Source organism: Haemorhous mexicanus, chromosome Z (genome assembly GCF_027477595.1).
Source record: "Haemorhous mexicanus isolate bHaeMex1 chromosome Z, bHaeMex1.pri, whole genome shotgun sequence".
NCBI classification, from domain to species: Eukaryota; Metazoa; Chordata; class Aves; order Passeriformes; family Fringillidae; genus Haemorhous; species Haemorhous mexicanus.
The window spans coordinates 88,614,350-88,634,633 of NC_082381.1; the positions used below are offsets into that span (position 1 = coordinate 88,614,350).

At 39.9% G+C, this 20,284-nt stretch overlaps 1 protein-coding gene across 7 annotated transcripts in view; it reads right to left on the reverse strand.

The window, feature by feature from the left end:
* Positions 1-20,284, reverse strand: part of DYM (dymeclin) — a 209,662-nt gene that overhangs the window by 103,414 nt on the left and 85,964 nt on the right. For all 7 annotated transcript variants that reach the window (XM_059873520.1, XM_059873519.1, XM_059873517.1 and 4 more), the window contains 3 exons: positions 19,357-19,482; positions 11,910-12,023; positions 10,514-10,608 (listed from right to left, as the gene is read on the reverse strand). In XM_059873520.1, the coding sequence (XP_059729503.1) occupies positions 10,514-10,608; positions 11,910-12,023; positions 19,357-19,482 (335 nt within the window). The remainder of the gene's footprint in view (positions 1-10,513; positions 10,609-11,909; positions 12,024-19,356; positions 19,483-20,284) is intronic.

The window sequence follows — 20,284 nt, forward strand, 5'->3', positions numbered from 1 at the left end:
GGGACATTAGTTCACTCCAGTGCGGAGCTGGAAAAATACTAGACGTATATAATGACATCAGTTGAAATGTGAAATAAGCAGCAGCCTGACAAGGAAAAGAAATATAATTAATGCTATATTTTTGGCTACATTTTTGTTCCATACTAATGTTTACTTAGAACCATTTTAGTTTGTCAGATAAATCCTTAAAAGTTCATTATTCATTTCTTCAGATCACAGTGCATGGTTTTTTCTAAAGGGAAAATTTCTAAACAGGAAAGAGTACATGTTGTATCAGAATAAAGCACTAATGAGCCAAATACCCTGCAACTGAGGACAAATTACAGGTTCAAGCAAGTCATTATCTTGAGTCACCTCTATTTCTGTTAAGGAACACTGCCCCATAAATATGTTCCATTCAAAACAAACTGAGAAGACAAGACTGCAGTTTCCAGGATTCTACCAGAATGGCAAATAATAGTTTCTAAAAGACTATTTGAATTCCCTTGGTATTTTAAATCTCAGAAAAATCTTGTGCAGGACAACCTATTGGTTTTAAACAGTCTTTTTATAACACAAAAGCTATAAAGATCACATCTTGATATCTCTAGGCTGACTTCTGATTCAACCATTCTATGACCCCCACATTAGACATCCAAACACCAAATAATACAATGGGACACAACCCAGGAAATATTTCAGTGGCCTTAAATTTTTTTCCCAGCTAAAAGAAATCAAAATTGCATTAGCAAGACTGGAATAATCCTACTTGATTTCTCATTTTTGCTTCCTATGGCATTAAACATGCAGAAAACTTAAGTGACACAACTCAGAACAACCTCAGTCTACTCTGGAAATTCATGTGCAAAACAACACTGGAAGTCTATTGCAAAAATAGTTATTTCTCTACAGGTTTCCTCAGATATTTCTTCTTCTCTATCAGAAGAGATTCACAAGATCAACAGTTTCAAGGTTACATCAAAACGGAAAAGTCTAATTCCCCAATTTGAACACTCTATCACGTTATACTGTTTCCAAAGAGCTTATGTGGCATGGCACAGTAACGATGAAAGGGCCACTCATAATAATTAAAGATGTCACAACAGGGCCTTCTCCCTCCTAACTACAGCTCTGTGTGACATGTGTGATGCTCTGGATGCCCTGAAACAGGGTTCAAGGCTTCAACACACCTCAGTTCTATGCTGATTTGAATTGCACATCCTGCCAGACAGTGACTTGCAGTTTGTAAGAATCTGAAATACCATACGATTTTCTGGGATGGTGGAAGACAAATGAGTTGTAGTAGTGCCTTGCTCCCCAAAAAATGCCAGAATTATCTTGCTGGTTGTCGCCTACAAGTCAGCAGAGACACAAAAAGTGGTCTATGGAAGAGCAAACTAACGTGTACAAAGTTGAGCTTTCAGAGTGGTGCCTATTTTGATACTAAACACCTTTCAAAGCCAAATCAGCAATCAAACTGTCATTTTTTAGGAGTCCTGTGGCCATTAACCGCAGAGCAGAAGGTAAGATAGTTTAATTACTCTGGTCCATGTGAGAAAACCCTAACACAGAGAGAAGCAACTGCTCCCCCACTATACCTCCATAGCTCACACTGATCCAATCTGTCCATCTAAGGAGGCTCCATGACCCATGAGCTGGGGGTCCTGGGCTGCAAACACTTCCAACGGCATGTGGGGCACTCAACTGCTCATGCCAGATGGGGGACGAGGGTATTACTGTCCCATCAGATGCCCACTCAGAATCCCCAGCAGGTTCAACCAGGCTTAAACCAAGTTCAATGATATTTCCATGTTGGAAACAGCTGATATCAGCCTAAAACCTCACCTCCATATGTTACACACAGGCAAAAAAAGGCAAGTACACATGGGGTAATGCTCTTGCTGTTGACATAGTTAAAGCAGCATTTTAGTACATTTGACCACAAATGTACTAAATTCTTAGTAACAAAGGATGCTTCTTTTCTCTTAAAAAATTAACTCATTCTATTTACATCCCTAAGTCATGTCAGCAAGAGCCCATTTGCTGCTAATATTCTCTTTTCCCTTGTCAGAACAATTGTTGTCTTCCCTTTTGTCAGAGCCTTTCCCACTAATTGCAATGACACCTCCCAATTTTGGAATGGCTGATCAGCTTATAAGCTTCCCCACAGCTAATCTAGGTCAACAAGCTACTAATAAGGCCAGCATATGTTTCTTTTATTTAACACTACTGAGATCTTTATAAATCGCTTCTGTCTCCCAATAAAAGGCGCCCCAGGGATTCAAGACCCTCTGTGGGTTTGAGGAGGAACAGTGACAGAGCAGGGAATGAGGGGTATAAAAAACACTGCACACAGAGTAGGGAGCCTGTGCCTGTGGACAGCTCAAGGAAGAGAAGGCAAAGCTGCCCAAGGTTTCACCAGGTGACTCAAACAGTGTCTCCAGGTGTCCTACTGCACACATAACCTTGGCTACTGGTGAAAAGCCCACAGGTGAAAAGCAAAGCTCAGGCTCAGGGGCTTGAAGTTGCCTCATGTTCCATTTCCACAGTGTTCGCTTCCAAACACAGCCTGAGCATGAGAATATCATGAAGGCCCTTCTTCTGAGAAGACATTAGATTTCTCTCTACTTGGAATGCTTAATAAAAATGGGATTACCACTTTTGCTGTACTACACAGGGGTCAAAAAAAATCTCATTATAAAGCAGTTTCTCATGAACAGTGTATAATTTTATCATAGAAACATAGAATGGCTTGTGTTGTAAGGGATTCTCAAGACCACCTCATTCCATCCCCTTACCATGGGCAGGAACACCTTCTGCTATCCCATGCTAATTAAAGCCTTATTCAGCCTGGCCTTGAGTGCTTCCAGGGTCCCAGGAGGAACCACAGCTTCTCTGGGCACCCTGTGCCAGGGCCTCCCCACCCTCACAGCCAGGAATTTCTTCCTAATATACCATGTAGCCCTGCCCTCTGGCAGAGAGAAGCCATTTTATATCCAGGCTAGACAATAAATGCCTTATTTTCAGAGAAAATGTTACAAACTATTTCAAAGTTAAGAAGCACTAAATTGTCTTTGAGGATTGTAATTCGTAATTCTGAGGCAAAGTCAACCAGTCAGTTCTGCAGCCTTCCATTCTGAAGAGAATTTATTGCCAGAACCTGTATCTTACAGCACATGGTAAATACCACCCAGGTGAAGGATGGAGAGAAAAATCAATACATATTTTTCACAGTAACAAATTCACCAGTCCAAGTATCGTATGGCAATATAAGTTTGTTGGGATGAACAGGTCATCAGCTACTACTTTAAAGCAAACACAGAAAATTAAACAAGCTGGTTAAGTTGCAAATAAATATCCTGAAGCCATATCCACAGAAATGCTCTTCTTGTTCACCCCAGTGACATGAGGTCTTCTGCATGGAAATATTCAGGGATAAGAATTACTAAAAGGCACTGCTTCTATCAACAGGTTCCCCTAAAGCATGGAATTGGAGAGCAGGGCTGTGTAGGGCTGTGAGGCTTCCTGCACTGACAGTGAAATTAACATAAGCCTGAGCTTAAAAATCACATTTAGAAAATTTAGAAGATAGTCATACTGTTTTGATAACTATCATTGAAATAATTTCTTTCTAACACAATCCATATGTGATTCAAAAGAGGACAAAAAAAAAAAAATCTTTTGTTCTTTAACAGTTCAGACTGGAGGTACTTGAGTTTCACTATCAGAAACCAGGGATTTTTGACTATTCCCCTCACGTTATTTGCAGAGGCATATTTCACTGCTTTAGTGAAACTGTTCATTACCCTAAATTCCTTCTTTTCTTCTTTTCTTTTGGCTAAAAAAGGAATGGGAAAGCTGATGCTCAGAGGGTTCACTATTGAGCAGTACAAAGCTGATGCTTGGAGGGTTGAGTACTTAAAAGCTCTGGCCACAGGGCACTAATTCCAAGCAGCTTCATCGTTTATTATGTTATAATTTAACCTGTGAAGTCTCTCAATGTCTGCTGCCATGGGAGCAGGAGCAGTCTCTTTTCTCTAGGGCCTGTCATTGTGAACACTTCCCTAGTATGATTAAGAGATCAGTAAACTGAGATTTAATTTAATGGCCCAATTAAGAGATGAAGATTTGAACCCAGGTTGTAACACCCTTGCCTACTGATCATTCCTACAGTACCATTACAGCCTACCCAAGCCCAGGCTCCTGGTAGCCATGGTGTGATACAAACCCGTGTGTTTCAAACCATCCCCAGAGCTGTGCAGCTCTAAGCAACATAAACCCCACATTCCAACAGTACCAAGAGAGAAGCAATAGAGGAGGGTGGAATCAGTTTTCATTTTATGTGTTAATAAATGTATAGGCTATAAATCAGTCACTGAACATCTTACTAGCATTATCTTGCTTTTTGATTACTGAAAGCTGACATTCCTGGAATTTAAAGAGCCTTTCAAAATAAGATTTCCTAGTGTCAAAGGACTTCAACTCCCGAATCTGAAACAATTCTAGGAAGTTTTTAATCTGAAAATCTGCTCTAATTTAACCCCACTCATTTCCCTGCTGTAAGAAAGATGCCAAACGATGAGCTTAACAAAATTACTGCATACTCTATTCACCTAATTCTATTTGCTCAATTTAGACATCTCAGTTGAAGTCTAAAATGCCAACTTAGCTCAATTCTCATAATTTTAAAATCACAACTCCTGTATAAGAAGAAACACTTCTACTCTATAATACCCACATTTCCAAATGAGAATTAAATTAGAAAGCAAATTAGTTTGAAGCATTCATGCAGCAATCTGGATTATGCTTCCAAGTTTCTCCCCTTAGGATGTACCTTTGATTTTCTGAACTCCATCTCACTAGTTCTCTGCTCCAACTATCCCATTGTTATTCTCCAATGGTAGAGGAAGCTCTCTGCTAAAGAGCTTCCCAAAAGCACTGTGGACATCAAAGAAAAAAAGGCAGGAAAACCAGAAAGCTCAGAGTCTAAAGTTGTGTGGGAGACAAATTTGTTTATCTTCCTATGTGAGCAGCCTAGAGAATTTTGAGCCAGTATCTCATTATTGGCACTGCTAAATGACATTATTAAGCAATTGGCAAATTTTAATTTCATCATACTCACACACTAACAATTTCAGATTTTTCAGTTCAATGTAGCCTCTAATACACGGGTCAGATCACACAGGTCTTGCTGCTCTGTAAGTATTTTTCTCCTTTTTTTGAAACACAGTGATACACACAAATTGTCTGAGCAGAGAATGGATCAAGAGCAGCCCTGGGAGAAGGAGCCGGGGGTGCTGTGGGTGAGAGCTGGGCCTGCCCCAGCCTGAACCCCCTGCCCTGGGCTGATCCCCCAGCATGGGCAGCAGGGCAGGGGGGATTCTGCCCCTGTGCCCCTGGGCTCAGGTGAGACCTCACCTGCAGAGCTGCCCCAGCCCTGGCTCCAACAGCACAAGGACCTGGAGCTGCTGGAGCCAGTGCAGAGGAGGGCACGGAGATGCTGCCAGGGCTGGAGCCCCTCTGCTCTGGAGCCAGCCTGGCACAGCTGGGGCTGCTCACCTGCACAAGAGAAGGCTCCAGGGACACCTCAGAGCCCCTGCCAGGGCCTCCAGGGGCTCCAGGAGAGCTGCACAGGCACTGGGCACAAGGCATGGAGGGACAGCAGCCAGGGAATGGCTTCCCAGGGCCAGAGGGCAGGGTTGTATTGGGTATAAGGAAAAAATTTATTTACAGTTACCTTAAGGAAAACAGTGGACAGGGTCTCGAGCAACCCAGTCTAGAGGAAGGTGTCCCTGTCCATAAAAAGGAAGGTGGAATGAGTTGGCCTTATAGAGTCCATTACCACTGAAACTATTCTGGGATTGTACGAAATACGTTGCAGTAGCAATTCATTGTTCCTGTAGAAACTCACACATTACAGCTTAGAGACAATTTTCAGTTCAGCATAAACAGGGCTTGAAAAGCACTGTTTAAAGTAACATCCTGTACTCTTTTTCCTAAACAACAGTCATAAACATTTTTTTTCAGGAAAATCCCATCAGACTTCTTTAAGAGGAAACCATACCAAAGAAATTAAATTACTAACATAGAAAACCATAAAGCAAATAAATAGTTTGTTTGGGGAACTGAAACTTCTCAAATACAGCAGTATGTATCATCAAGCATAGCAATTTTCACAGTAGCTTAAGAAACATAACCAACCCTACAAAAGGACGAGAACTTTTTTTTACTGAAGAGTAAAAAGGGAATTCAGGGCTTCAGACTCCTCTCAGATGTGAGGAACTACAGCACTGCAGTCAGACTTTACAAGCACTGATGTTTAAGGATACAACTCACAACATATTTTAAAAAATAAATAAACAATGTTTACAACTGGTACATAGGCCTCCAAATTTGCTCTCCAAGCAGGTACAGCAGGGCTGTGATGACACTCAAAGTACAACCTACTGCATCCCACAGCATGCACAAGTTACACAGGTCTCTGATCTGTACCCCTTCAAAGCACACACTCTTCTCTAATTCCATTTGACTCCTACCAGCATCAGGAGAATTTACAAAAACCTCATTCCTCATGTCATTCCCTGAATCTCACTGAAACCTCTGTGACTACCAAAGAAATCAACACAAGCACAACCAACAGAATTCTTAGGGTCTCACATAGCCCTGCACATAAGCAGCTGTGGTGGTTATGTAGAAAAAAAGGAAAACTGGATGGTGTTTCTAGTCCCATGAAGTCATTTGATGTTAAAAGTCCCTATCTAATTAGTGAGGTGCATGGCAACCTCTAGTGGCATATGCCTGCTTAGGAAACAGCAAACATTCCAAAGCATGAAGCTACAGGAAAAGCAATTGCCTGAACTGATCAGCCCTCTTCTTGTCACTAATTTTATTAGAATGACATGCAGAGGAGATGCCAGAACACAGCTAATCTGAGGAAGACCCTCCAAGTGTTACATATACTACAGCAGTCAGGCAAGCTGCAGAAAAAACAGGTATCATGAACAAAAGCTGATGCCAAATAGGTTAAAGGAATTAATGCCAACTGACTTGCAGTGTTAAGTGACAAACTGAATACTCGGACTACTATGCAGGTACATTTAAATATAATTTTAAGATACTACAAACAGCAGCACTGCACAGTACAGTGCAGTACCACCCTCAGCAATCTGCTGATAAAAAAGCTCTGAGTAATTAAAACACAAACCCATGGTAGCAGTGCATACAGAATCTCAGAATATTCTGAGCTAGAAGGGACCCACAAGGATCATTGAGTCCAGCTCTTTAGTGAATGGCCCAGGGATCAGAGAAGGCAAGGATTTCAAAGTCAGGGCAATCTACAACAGAGGACATCCAACACTAAGTGAACCCTGGATCTTACTAGGAAACATCTATTACTTCTATTTTTAACTTCCAGCAGCTGCTTGTGATGGATTTACACAAATCACACAATTTTCATGCTTTGCTGGAATGTGATACAAATTACCCAACATTATGGAGTTTTATTTTACTGAGCTCTTAAGTGCACTACATTGAATATTCCCAGCTCATTCTTTCACAGAAAATAGTCTTCAGAATTTAAAACAATTGGCTGTCTCTGCTCAGAATAGGATTAGGAAAAAGCCTGCATGGAAATGGAATTAATTCTCACATTAAGGAAGGAGTCATTAGAGCATCTGGTGAGGTTTAAATTATGACTGTCTATTCAGTTGTATGGCTAAGCAGATTTTAAGTGTTTCAGAGCTACTTAATTTAGAAACCTATACCCTGAAATACTTCATGTACTACAAAGTACTATTTTGTTTTTCCTTCACAGAAAATGCTTTCTGATTAAGATGCTTGTACTCTGATGGTGAAGCAGAATAGAAGCATAAACATATATTCTGCTTTGGCATCATGGAACAAAGATGGATCCATCACTGCTGGCAAAATTTAGTAATTGTGGATAACAGACTTCCTAAGGTTGAAAAAGGAAGAACCATATATGACTTAAATACCAGCCCCTTAAGAAATGCATGTATTTGTACTGCTTTTCTTGGTAACTGAAACTTCATAGCAAATCTAATGTATTTTGAGAGAAAATCAGGTTAAAATATGATTAAACCTGCATCACCTCCATTGTGATTAAACCTGCCAAGGAACCCAGGGCTGTAAAGTTTCTGAGAAGAAAATGCAGTAAAGTCTAACAGGAGACAGGCTGCTCCTAGGACTGGCTCTTCCTTCCAGCCTGCCTATGTCCTAGTCCCACAGGACACTTTACAACAGATTTTAATACATTTTTAAAGTCGTGTCTTTTGATTTACAAGCAATCATGATCACAGCGACAAATTAAATTCCAGTCTTGGTGGTCATTTTTCCTTACATACAGTTTTCTAACTCCAGAACAAGATCCTCTTTCCCTAATACTCTTCTTGTTTTTACTGGTTCTGTTTCAAATCTAAAGTCACTTCTTTCATTACAATTTCCACTTATAATAATATGGAGTGCCTGGCTACAATAAGACAGAAGCTTAAAAGCAAAAGCTTGGAATGCCTTTGGACTATTTAAGAATGTCATAATATACATAATAGAGATCTTATTGCCTTTGTTTTGCCTCTTCAGTTGATGAGTATGACCATTTTCTCTACCAACCCTTACATTAATTCCAGGCAGAACAATACAGCTCCAATTCTGCCAGCACCAAATGGCTGGGATAGCTAGCATCTTTCTCTCTGCTGACCTATCAGACTAACATAACTAACACACAATTCTCCAAATGCATTGAGATCTCAGACTAATTTATAGAATCATAAAATAGAACTATAGAACCATTTAGGTTGGAAAAGCTCTTGAAGACCATTGAGTCCAACCATTCCATCAGCACTGCCCAAGGCCACCAGTGACCCATGTCCCCAAGTGCCTCATGGCTTTTAAACACCTCCAGGGATGGGGACTACAACAGCTGGACTTGATGATCTTCCACTCTGACAGAATCTCCTTTCCCTGTTTTCTGCCATTCACCCCTTTGCCTTCTTTCTGCACTTGTCAGTGTCAAGCAGCAGAACAAGTCTGTCCGCCTCCAATACTACAGCTAAAAATCAAGCAGCAGTGTTAAAGTTATGTTGTAACTATTTAGTTGAGAGACATTATGAATAAGGCTGCAAACATTAGAGGATCCTGATAAAAAGCTGCATGAAATGAGTGAAAGAGAAATTCCTGGGTCTCGAGACTAGTAAGTAACTGCTTCCTGCCCCTAATATACCCAGAACACATGCCATTTTGGGCTGCAGAAACAGAACAAAATCAGAACCCAGAATCCTAGGAACAAGCTCAGAAGTGGCAAATGAAGTATCACAGTAAGAGCCAGACCAAGTTTTTGAGAATCAGAAAATTGTATCTCGCACTACACCAGGATCTCTGATTTCAGAACATTTCAAAGGCTTGGAAAACTCAGACCTCAAGTCTATGATTTGAGAAATAAGCACAGCAAATATTTAAGACAATGTCTGTGGCAAGTAAGGGGAAAATAGCTCAATTTCAAACTCTGAACCCTCTTTACTTCTGCCAAGGGTATGAAAAGAGGGCAAGTGTAAGGCAGGTGAAAGGCAACAACACAATATATTCATTGGTAACCTGTCCTACTTATACCACCAACCATTTTCAAAGGAGAAGTGTCTCGGAGAGAATTAAATCCTTAAGAACAAGCTGTATGTCATGTTAACCCAGTCCTTGACAAAGTGTACAGGTACATAATTATTATTTTTGGCACGCAGTCTGTACCTGACAAGCCCTGTAACAATTTATTCCAGATCACGTTAAAAAGGACCTTCCTAGTTTCCCTTGGAGCGTGGAGCAGGGCTGGCTGCCAAGATAAGAAGGATGCCTGGCGCAGGATTACCTGCCTTTACAATGTGCTCTGCAGCACAGAAACACAATAGGAAGGACCAACTTCAGTATCTGCTTCTTCAAAGTTCTGGCCTTGTTTTACAACCAGAGCAGATACTGACTATTGACTACTATACAGGATAATAAACTTAATCATTTGGAAAGCATAGATTTAGGCTTTATTGCCCACATTTGCTGGGTATTGTCACAAAATGACCATTTAATTATGTCTGATTTTAAAAATAAACCTTTTGCCAAATATGCAGGAAGAAATAAGTAGAGAATCCATGCTGAGTAGCACTTGAGAACCACCACTCAGTGCATTTTTATAATAACTGAATACACGACTGAATTTGCAATTCAAACAAACCCCTGAAAACCTTCTGTTTTGAAGGCAGGTATTGAGCTGTTCTGTTAAAAGGATCAAAAGGCAGAAGTTTCTCAGACAGAGAAACAAGTATTTTTACTGTCCATTCAGAGCAGGTTCAAATACAGAACAAGTAAGATTTATTCTGGGATTATTTAGTTACTCAGTTATCATTTCTGCTGTTTAGTTCATTGCTATCTACTAAGGCATATAAAATTAATGTTTCTGTACTAGTAAGGCATACAAAATTCAAGCTTCTCTACTCGAGTTTCAGTAGAGATGATTTTCCAGAGTCTTTCTATTTACCTGATGATCCTCTGAGCAGCATACTGATGAAGCGAGCGGAACTGTGCCGACATATTTGCTAAGGCTGCCAGACAATTTGTGTGGAGGTATTTGTCCTGTCAGAAAGAAGAGGAAAGATAAAAAAAACCAACACATCAAACTGTTGGTTGGATACGCACTGACACTTCTGGCAGGAGTAATTCAAAAGACTGAGTAATATATGTTGTTTTTAAAGCACAGGAAGAAAGGCAAAGCATATATACTCGGTGATGTTCAAACATGTGTACTTAAAATATAAGGCTTATAAAAGACTGATTCCATAAAAATTTCAGAGTATGTACATACATGTATGTATAGATATGTTTGTATTTGTCTTTCAATGCTCATTTACAGTTGCACCACAGCTGTAACATATACTCAAAGACATATTCCTCCTCTCTACCTTTCACTCTCTCCCTTTTGTAGTCTTATGCTAAAACTTCCTACTTCATAACTCATCTCCCTCTTGACTCTTTCACACCATTCCATATATCCCACAACTACAGCCATACCCTACTTCAGAGCACTGGTTCCCATTTCAGCATCCCTGAAACCATTTGGCCAGATAAGCATTTATCTAATGGCCCTTTCAAAGTCAAGGGTTCTCACAGAATGAAACTTGTCCACTTATCCAATCTAAAGGGGATTAATTTCCCTATTCAAGTCTAAAATATTCATTTACATAACGCAACAGATTCTAAATACTACGAATATATGCCAAATTTGTTCTCATTCTTTCCAATTATTTTTATCATAAAGTAACATCCTTAGATTTTGAAGTTTAAAATACATTTAATGTTTTGGCTAATGTTTAATGTAAAGAATTCTGTGTCTAATTTAATTGTTGAAAATATTCAGAAGTGCATGATACTATATTTGTCTTTGCAAAAAGGTAAAAAAACCTATTGTGCATTGAAAAATGCACAAAATCAATCTAGGCTATAAGGCTCTGAAGTTAAAGCAGTTTTGCTTTTCCAGAGCTCAAAGAGGTCTTGTGGCCTAGCCCCTGTCACACTTCCTAAAAAACTAACAATAAATAGACCTGAAATTCCCACTTTTAAGTCATTCAGAGAGGTAAATAGCCTATAAGGAATCACTTATTCTCATGAAACTAAGGAACTCTTTCTTCTCAACTGAAGATGGGCTTGATACCTGAATGAAGGTCTTTAGAGAACCATATTCAATGAACTGGAAGACAACACAGAAATTGTGTTTCAAGTTCACAAACACTTAGTTAATACAGCTGATCTATTTTCTTCCTTCCTGCAAAACCAGATGCAACTGGTTGCAATAGAATTAATAAAATCAGACCCCCTGTTTGAAATTGAATTCAAGCTGCTGAGGTTAGGAATTCACAAGTGCTCAACACAACTCTTACCCTTGTCCGTGTCATGTTGTACTGGATGGTTCTTATCACAACCAGTATCAGAAGACTCCCAAGTGAGATCTCTGTTAGGACACGTTCAGCATACCAAGTAATGTTTTTCAGTATCTGCAAAAAGAAAAAATTAAAAGAAAAAGGCTCTTCAGCACATAGGTCTGAATAAGAACATAGGAAACTGTCTGGAGTCTCAAATTCCTTAAGACATGAAAATTACTTCCCAGTCTCAAATGTAACTTAATTTTTGTACTCCAAAGCATAATTAGAACAAAATTACAAAAAAAAAAAAAGAAGTCAGACCTCTGCAGCATTATCACCTAGTAGATCTCATCAACTTTAAGTCATATGGAAACACAGCAAGTGTAGAAAGATGATTACATTTGGCACTTTGCTAATTCTATGCCCTGTGCCACCAACTTATATACTCATCTTTACCCTTGACACTTTATGAAGTCTCCATTTACACCCAAGACACCTGAATAATTCTGCCAAAGCCTTGCTATTTTCCCTCATCACTGGCTGGGCAAGAGGCAGCACACAGGAGCTCTGACTGATGGGTAAGAGCACACACACTGAAGGTCAGAGACAGATCAACAGTGTGTTGGCTTCACACTGAAGGCTTTCCCTTGAAAAGTATGAAGTCTCTTCCCCTAATACTAAGAGAAAGTCATCAGCTAGAGTAAGAGCTTCATGTCTTTCACTGCCCTCCACTATCAGGGTGGATGAAGTTAATCACCATTTCCATGTTTATTGCAGAAGGAGAATCAATCCACTCTTTCCTTGTAGCCAGCCAACCTACATGGAGGAAACACATGTACCCAACACCCTGCCTTGAAGGACTGGTAAAAATGACTCAACAGGAACTGTCCTAAAAACATGGAAAAGATCCTCTATAAATTCAGGGTTATTCTCAGTCAAAACATAAATATGTTTAACAAGGACTACTGCACATAAAGCTATTGCCCTGTGTAACTTCTGAGAGGGAAGAGAGACTGCAGGAGAGCTGCAGAGGGACTGGAGAGACAGCAGCCAGGGAATGGCTTCCCAGGGCCAGAGGGCAGGCACAGATGGGCTATTGGGAATGAGGAATTGCTGGCTGGGAGGGTGGGCAGGCCCTGGCCCAGGGTGCCCAGAGCAGCTGGGGCTGCCCCTGGATCCCTGGGAGTGCCCAAGGCCAGGCTGGATGGGGCTTGGAGCAGCCTGGGACAGTGGAAGGTGTCCCTGCCCATGGCGAGGGTGGAACCCCGAGATGAACTTTAAGGTCTCTTCCAACCCAAACCATTCTGTGAGTCTGCACCTCTGGAAGCTCTTTCACAGTACAAGAGACATTTGAAATAGATTCCTTATTATGATTCATATTTATTGGTAAGCTTAAAGTTTGAGATATAAAAATGTTTTTTTATTATATATGAAGAGATGAAATAAAATTCAGATCATTGAAATAAATATCAAAGTCATTTTTAAAAGCATCTCCACAATCACATGCTGCCCAGTACCTGGCTCCTTGTCAGCACCTTCCTATTTCCCACAAAGAAGCTAAAATGAAGCCAGTGACTGTAACCTATAGATGGGGAAAACACTATTTTATGGCAAGGGTGACAAAACATCCCCAGGTACAGGCTGAGGTGTAGTAAACACCTTTTGCTAAAAGGATCAAAAGATCAGAATAAGGGTAAGACGGAAAGACTTGAGAGGTATTTAAGGGGAGAATGGTCAAGGCTGAGGAAAAAATAGGAAACATGAAATCACTGCAAGAAAGGTTTCCACAAATAGCAGGCGATGAGTGGATGCGGAAACCAATATAATTTCTGGTTATAGCAAGTTACTAATACTATTTTAAGACAAAGTGATGATGGTATAAATGAAAACAAGTCGTCCACAGAGTTTCAGTAAACAAGGACAACTAGTTGGGATGAACAAATTGATGATTAACAGGAAATGCCTGAAAGACAAAGCAAAATCCACATATTTTCACAAAAAAAAGGCAACTGAAAATTTTAAAAGCTCTTAGTGTAAGTAATTAATGAATCGCACGTACAAACTTCACTGCAAAAGATAATCTGATAGTGGAGAACTTGATCATCCTAAGGCTGCTAAGCATAAACATATGGTAAGATACAGCAAGTTCATGGGTTACTTCACAAATGCAAAATGCTAATGTAAGTGTCGACATCCATCCTGGTTGCTTTAATTATAATTTCTTAATAACAGCTTATTTATGACTATGTGAATATACCTGTTCTCAAGGGAAGATTTTATATAAAGAAATAAATTAACTCATTTGACAAATATCTCAAGCAAATATCTCAAACTCAAATATCTGAAGCTCAGCACTGAAACCTTCCAGAAGAAAAACATATTGTTATATGAAGAATACAGTACATGATCATTAAATAATGGTTACTCTCAGTAATACATAAATATAGCAGGGATAAGTTGTGGTTGCACATTTAATTTCCTGACTTTTAAATGCTTATTGAAAATGTAAGACCTTTTAAAAAATACAGTGATGAAAATGGGTAGTATAAAATACAATTTGTTTTGACATGACACACAATGTAAATTGAAACCAATAGTACATACGGGGATGTATTTCCTGATGATTATTGAAGAAACAATTTCACTCAATTTGTTCTGAAATGATACCCAAGAGTTTGGGTTTGGTTTTTTTCCCCTCTCTTAGACAAAATACACTTATTCTGGCAAAAAACCCATCAACTTAATGATTAAATTTCTAATAAGTTAATTTTTCTAACCTCTGATTTATGAGTGAAATAGCAAAGCAACCTCCTCCCACAAATAAAACAATCTCTGTGTTTCCTTCCACCCCTTTGTTGCTATTTTGTGGGGCACATCCCTGCACTTCACCAACCAAAGTGGAAGTTCATGATTCACTCTGTGCTGGAACTGAGAGCAGATTCCATCATGTGCTCTCTCCCACAGGGTGTCCCAGTGGGTCAAGAGGAATGGGACTGGGACAAGTTAAGTAGTCTCAAGTAGTACCTTGGGCCCTCCAACCTCTCCAGACACATCCTTCGCCTCCACCATGGATCTCTGTTATACACAGAAGCCATCACCCTTTCTGTTTTCCCTCCCTGTAGCTTATTCCTACCTCCTCACCCTCCCAGAGCCCATTTCTTCTCAGCTCTTTCGTTTACCCGCTTCCACTCCCCCCACCCACACCTTTTTATTATCACAGAACCATGGAATGGTTTGTGTTAGAAGGGACTTGTGTTACAGCTCAACCCACCTTCCACTGTCCCAGGCTGCTCCAAGCCCTTTGCAACCTGGCCTTAGACACTTCCATGGATCCAGGGGCAGCCACAGCTGCTCTGGTCAACCAGCAACAGGGCCTCACCACCTTCACAGGGAAGAATTTCTTCCCAATATCCCATCTAATCCTGCCTTCTGTCAGGGTGAAACTACTCTCCTGTGTCCTACTCTGCCCATCCCAGTCTCTCATCAAAAAGAAGACTGACTTCACCTTCCTCAGCTTTTTGTCACTGTTCCTATCCTGCCTCTTTATTCATCTTTCTTCTCAGCATCCCAAATTCTTACCTACTTCTTGTTTAACTCTTGTCCCTCTCTCCTACTGCACCATCTTCATGTTCCATGCACAGCCAATCCCAGCCTGTTTCAAATTTCTCCCAACTGCTCTCACATCAGGGCTCCCATTCTTACACATTTTACTCAACATGTGGAGGTGGCATTTGGGGACTTGCAGGGCTTTCTCAAGCCAAAGGGTTCTGTGTGGTTTCAACCCCTGCCAAGCAGCAGCAAAAACATCCCTGGGAGCACAGTCCTGTACCACGGGAGCTGCACTTGCACAAGCTGCAGCTTGTCCCTGCCTATCTCAGCTGATAACGTGATCCTTGGGCACGGGAGGATGCACACAGCCCAGATGGCTCTGGGAGCAGCAAAATGAGAATATTCAGTTTCCACAGACGTCAGGCCACCTCCGGCTGCGTCTCTGTTGTGCAGATGGAAACAGACTGCTCCCCATGCCTGGAGACTGATAATTTGGTCACATTTAGCCATATTATCAGCAGCAGAGCCCTGGCACAAAGGCCACCTGCCAAATTTCAGATTCCTAATGCAAAACATGAAGTCACCAGGGTTCATTAAGTAACACATTGACAGCTGAAAGCATGGACAAAGACATGTTAATGCTCCAGTCTCACCCCAGAAACCTCCAGTGAAACCTTCCCTGAAACTCTGAAAACACCAGCCTGAGAAAAAGGACAGTTACTGTGATAAGTATTCCTTGAAATAGTGCACTACTCTTAAATATATATATATAAATTCACAGTTATAAAGTTACATACCAGAACCTGTTAGCTCTCCTCTACACTGGGGAAAGCAACCTGAGCTGAAATGGCTATTTCAAAAACAGCAGCAATCACCATCCATTCTGGGTTTTAGAGGCATGAAGCATGAAAATATCTTAAACTTCAAAATCCTTTACCTGGAACCAGTGCCCCCACTGACCAATCTCATTGGTTTGGAAGTTAACAGTTGAAAAGGTAAAAAAAAAAAAAAAGCTTACTCCCAAGGTGGTCTTGCAAGAATAATTTTAAAATAAATTAAAATGTTTTGATTGATTTTTTTTTTTGAATACCAGGCTCTTGGATAGTTCCAACTTAGGGAGCACGAACTGCAAAGATGCAAAGAGCAGGAGCTCAGTTCTACATATACCAAGCAGTGAGATTCTCAGTTTCCCACAACTTTACTCATGAGATTTTTTTTAACACACTAAAAATAAACACAGTTAAATCATGATTTATGCTGTAGTAAATGGCAGAGTACTGCCATTTACTACAGCATAAAGTGCTACAATAGCACAATAAGGTTACTACTACATAAAATACCTTATGATGTTATTTTGATGTCTGATGTAACTATATTTAGAATTTCATAAATCAGAGACAAAAGATCACCAATACTTGTCTCTCTGGAGAATTCTCACATTTACTTGTTTACTCTGCTATTATAATTATTGTTATTATTAGTGAAAGAAATTGAGTTCTGTGTGGTTACAGTGACCCAACTGCATTAAACCAATTGCAGGGACAGGACCTCTGATTTGGATCATATTTTCCAGGCAGTTAAAACCACATTCATTTTAAATAAAAAATGCTTCAGCATCCTACAGCAGTCAAAAAGAGTTTCTATGGTTTCCTGAGCTCCTTACCAGTTGGTAAAATCACCAGATTTATAAAACTTTGCTCACTAAAATTAATTGTAAAAATCAATAAATAAATGTGGGTTAAATGCCACAAAGGAAAACAGCCCATAAATGAACTGTACAGTCATGGTTCTTATAAGAACAGTACACAGGATACACAGCAGAGAGAAAAACAGGTTGATCTAAAATACAGCACATCTTCTGTTCTTCACCTTTTACCCAGGTGATGGAGGGAATAAAAAAATTCTGCTGTAACTGCTAAAATCTGGTGTGTACTTCCATACATGAGGTTGATGAAACTGATGCTAGATGCTTACATTTTACAGAAAAGCCTACACAGATTTTCTGACTCCCACCATTTTGCAGACCTATAATACTCTCTTAGGCTTTAGGAGATGTGAAGTCAATACCTAAGCAAGTATGAGACTAATTTCATACTTAATACTAGAGTTTTTGAACAGTAACTTGCTCATTCATCCCTGAAAACATCAATTTAATGAAGTCAAAGACATGGGTGAGGAGAAGGGATTTATAAGTATGACTTTGAAACTTTTTCCCCTTACACTTATTTCCCTCCTTGGGATCTGTAGGAATGTGTAGGAGAAGCTCACAAGGACAGGCCTGCAGCACCTCACAGCCACCTCTCATTATCCACCTAAGAACCAAATCCAGCAAAACTCTGGACTCACAGCACTACTAACAAATGGAACCAGGCACTAGAGAGCAGGAAAACACAACCACAGAGGAAAAGCAGCAGTTACTGAACACCTGAAGTAAAATAAAAAAAACTGTGAAGAAAATGGCAGAAGCAAAGGCACAACTGAAAAAAAGATCCGAACAGGGTAAAAGGAACAAGGTGGGGTTTGTGTTTTTATTAAGATACGAGTAGTGAACCAATATCCACACTGCAACGAACACTACAACTCTGTTGGCAAGGTTAGCTGAAAGGCAGGATAAACAAGAAAACTCAATTTATGTTTTTATTCCACAGCTGGATCCTCATTAAGGAATTTTAGGGAAATCTTCCACTTTTACTCATCCAGTAAGAAATTTATTGAAAGACTTACTGAATTTACTTATTGTGTAAAGCCTCTAAAATGAACGAAGAGTGATAGGGGAAGAGACTGAGGCAGGAATGACACCTTGACTGCTGAATTCCAACTCTCAAAAAGCCCAGTTTATGAGAGGATAAATGGCTCCGTGACATGGAGCCTAAAAATGCTCATCACACATGTACACCTCTGGTGCACATGCACAGGTTCAAGGCACACAAAGTTGAAGGCAGGAAAAAGCTTCAAGAAAATATTTCAGTCATCTGCACTATAGGTGCTCCTAAAAGCTGCTTCCAAAAAGGTATTCCCAGGAAACTGCATTTAAATAATCTCTTCCTGCACTCTACACACAGAGCTATACTAAATAATATGAAATTTCAGAGAAAAAAATACTATAAATCAGGAAATTCACCTGGGAGAGAGTTCTGTTTAGAAACCTTGGAACTTGCTTTCAGCATTTTGCATTTCAACAATTTCACAAAGATAGAAATTCACAAAGATAATAATTTCCCCAAAAGAGAATTTCTGTGTCCCAGTCAAAAAATTAAATTAAATCAGTGCAAATATCTCATGCAGTATCATAGCTTTAGAAGCTGGGAAACTGGGACATAATTGTCCAAGGTATTCTCCTGCACAGATGGTCAAAGTCCATCAGAGCTAGTAAAAAAATTTGGATCGTGTTATATGGACAACATAAAACAGAAATTAATCTAACAGAGAGACAGAAAAAGAAGTGCCAAGTAAGGAAGTAACATTTAGTATGGAAAATACAACTCCAGCTAAAGGCTGCATCACACTAGCTAAGCAAAGTTTTTCAAGAGAAATAAAAAATAAAAAAGGTTTCCTGTTTTTTTTCCTCTCTTCTAGGCCCTCCACTTCCATGGCAAACATTCAGCACCTTTGAGGCAGCCTGCCCAGCTATTACTAGGCTAATTTGTAACAGGGAACACCAAAAAAGACAGAAAAAGAGATATTTGCAGCAGTTTCTCTACAGGAGGGAGTGTGTTTGTTCATTTCACTTGGGAAAAGTTTTGAAAGCAGCCTTCAGGTTCCTTCTTCTTATAAAAGAAAGACGTACATGTCATCAAATTTGGATGAGCTCATACAGACTCTGCTGAGGGAACAGATTTGCCAATTTATCTTCTTATAAGTAAATACTTAGATTATTTTTAGAGCCAAAGGATTATTTACCAAAACAGCAACTCACCACTTCATGAATGGATCGGTTGAAGCCATCATCCTCCGTGAGGATCAGCAAAATTATAAGGGCCATGTACACGTGGTGTGAATTCCTTTCTTCAACGTGATACAGGATTTCAAGAATTGGCAGAACCTGTAGGGAAGGAAAAATGGGTGTGTCAGTTTAGTCTTCAAATACCTCAGCCACTAAACAGAGGAGGCTCTAAAGGTCCCATGTACTGCCCTGCCCTTGACAATTCATACCAACTCCTCCCTCTTGAAACAACCACCCCTGACCAGTGACATACAGTGTCCAAACACCTTCCATCTGCTTCATTTTGTCACACAAGAGAGCCTAAACAAGTGTTTTCTTGTGGTCAGAAATGGAATTTCAATCCCTAATAAATGAGATTCCCAGCCATAGCAGTTACTATAACCTCAAAATGCTTCAGTCCTCCTCTCTACACTACAGGGAGAAGAGAATTGTTAAACCATATTTTCACCAGTCCAAGCAGGAAAACAGTTGTGTCTACCCATCTGTGCTACGACAAGCCTGCTCTGAAAAGCCTTTCCTCCTCAAACCTAGCCAAGCACATCAAAGCTGAGGTGAACAGAGGCATTTTGAGACATCAAAGTTCAATCCCATTTTGGTGTGTGAAGATAATACCAGGAAAAAAACAAAACAGTTTGGGTTTGGTTAAGACTAGAAGAGGCCTGTTTTTCCAATTTTAGATAATATGCAGCCAAAGAGAACTGACTGATCATTATGATTAGAGTTCAGCCCAAGGTCTTGCAACATTTCCACCAGGATGAACAGTTTAAGCCAAAGCCTTGCAATAATAATGAAAATGAGATTTCATTGCAACAGCAAGCATACCTGAATGCTAGTCTAAAGTTAATCCAGATGCAAACATTGTCTCTCTACCAAATGAAAATTAGCTTTCTACTGGCTCAGT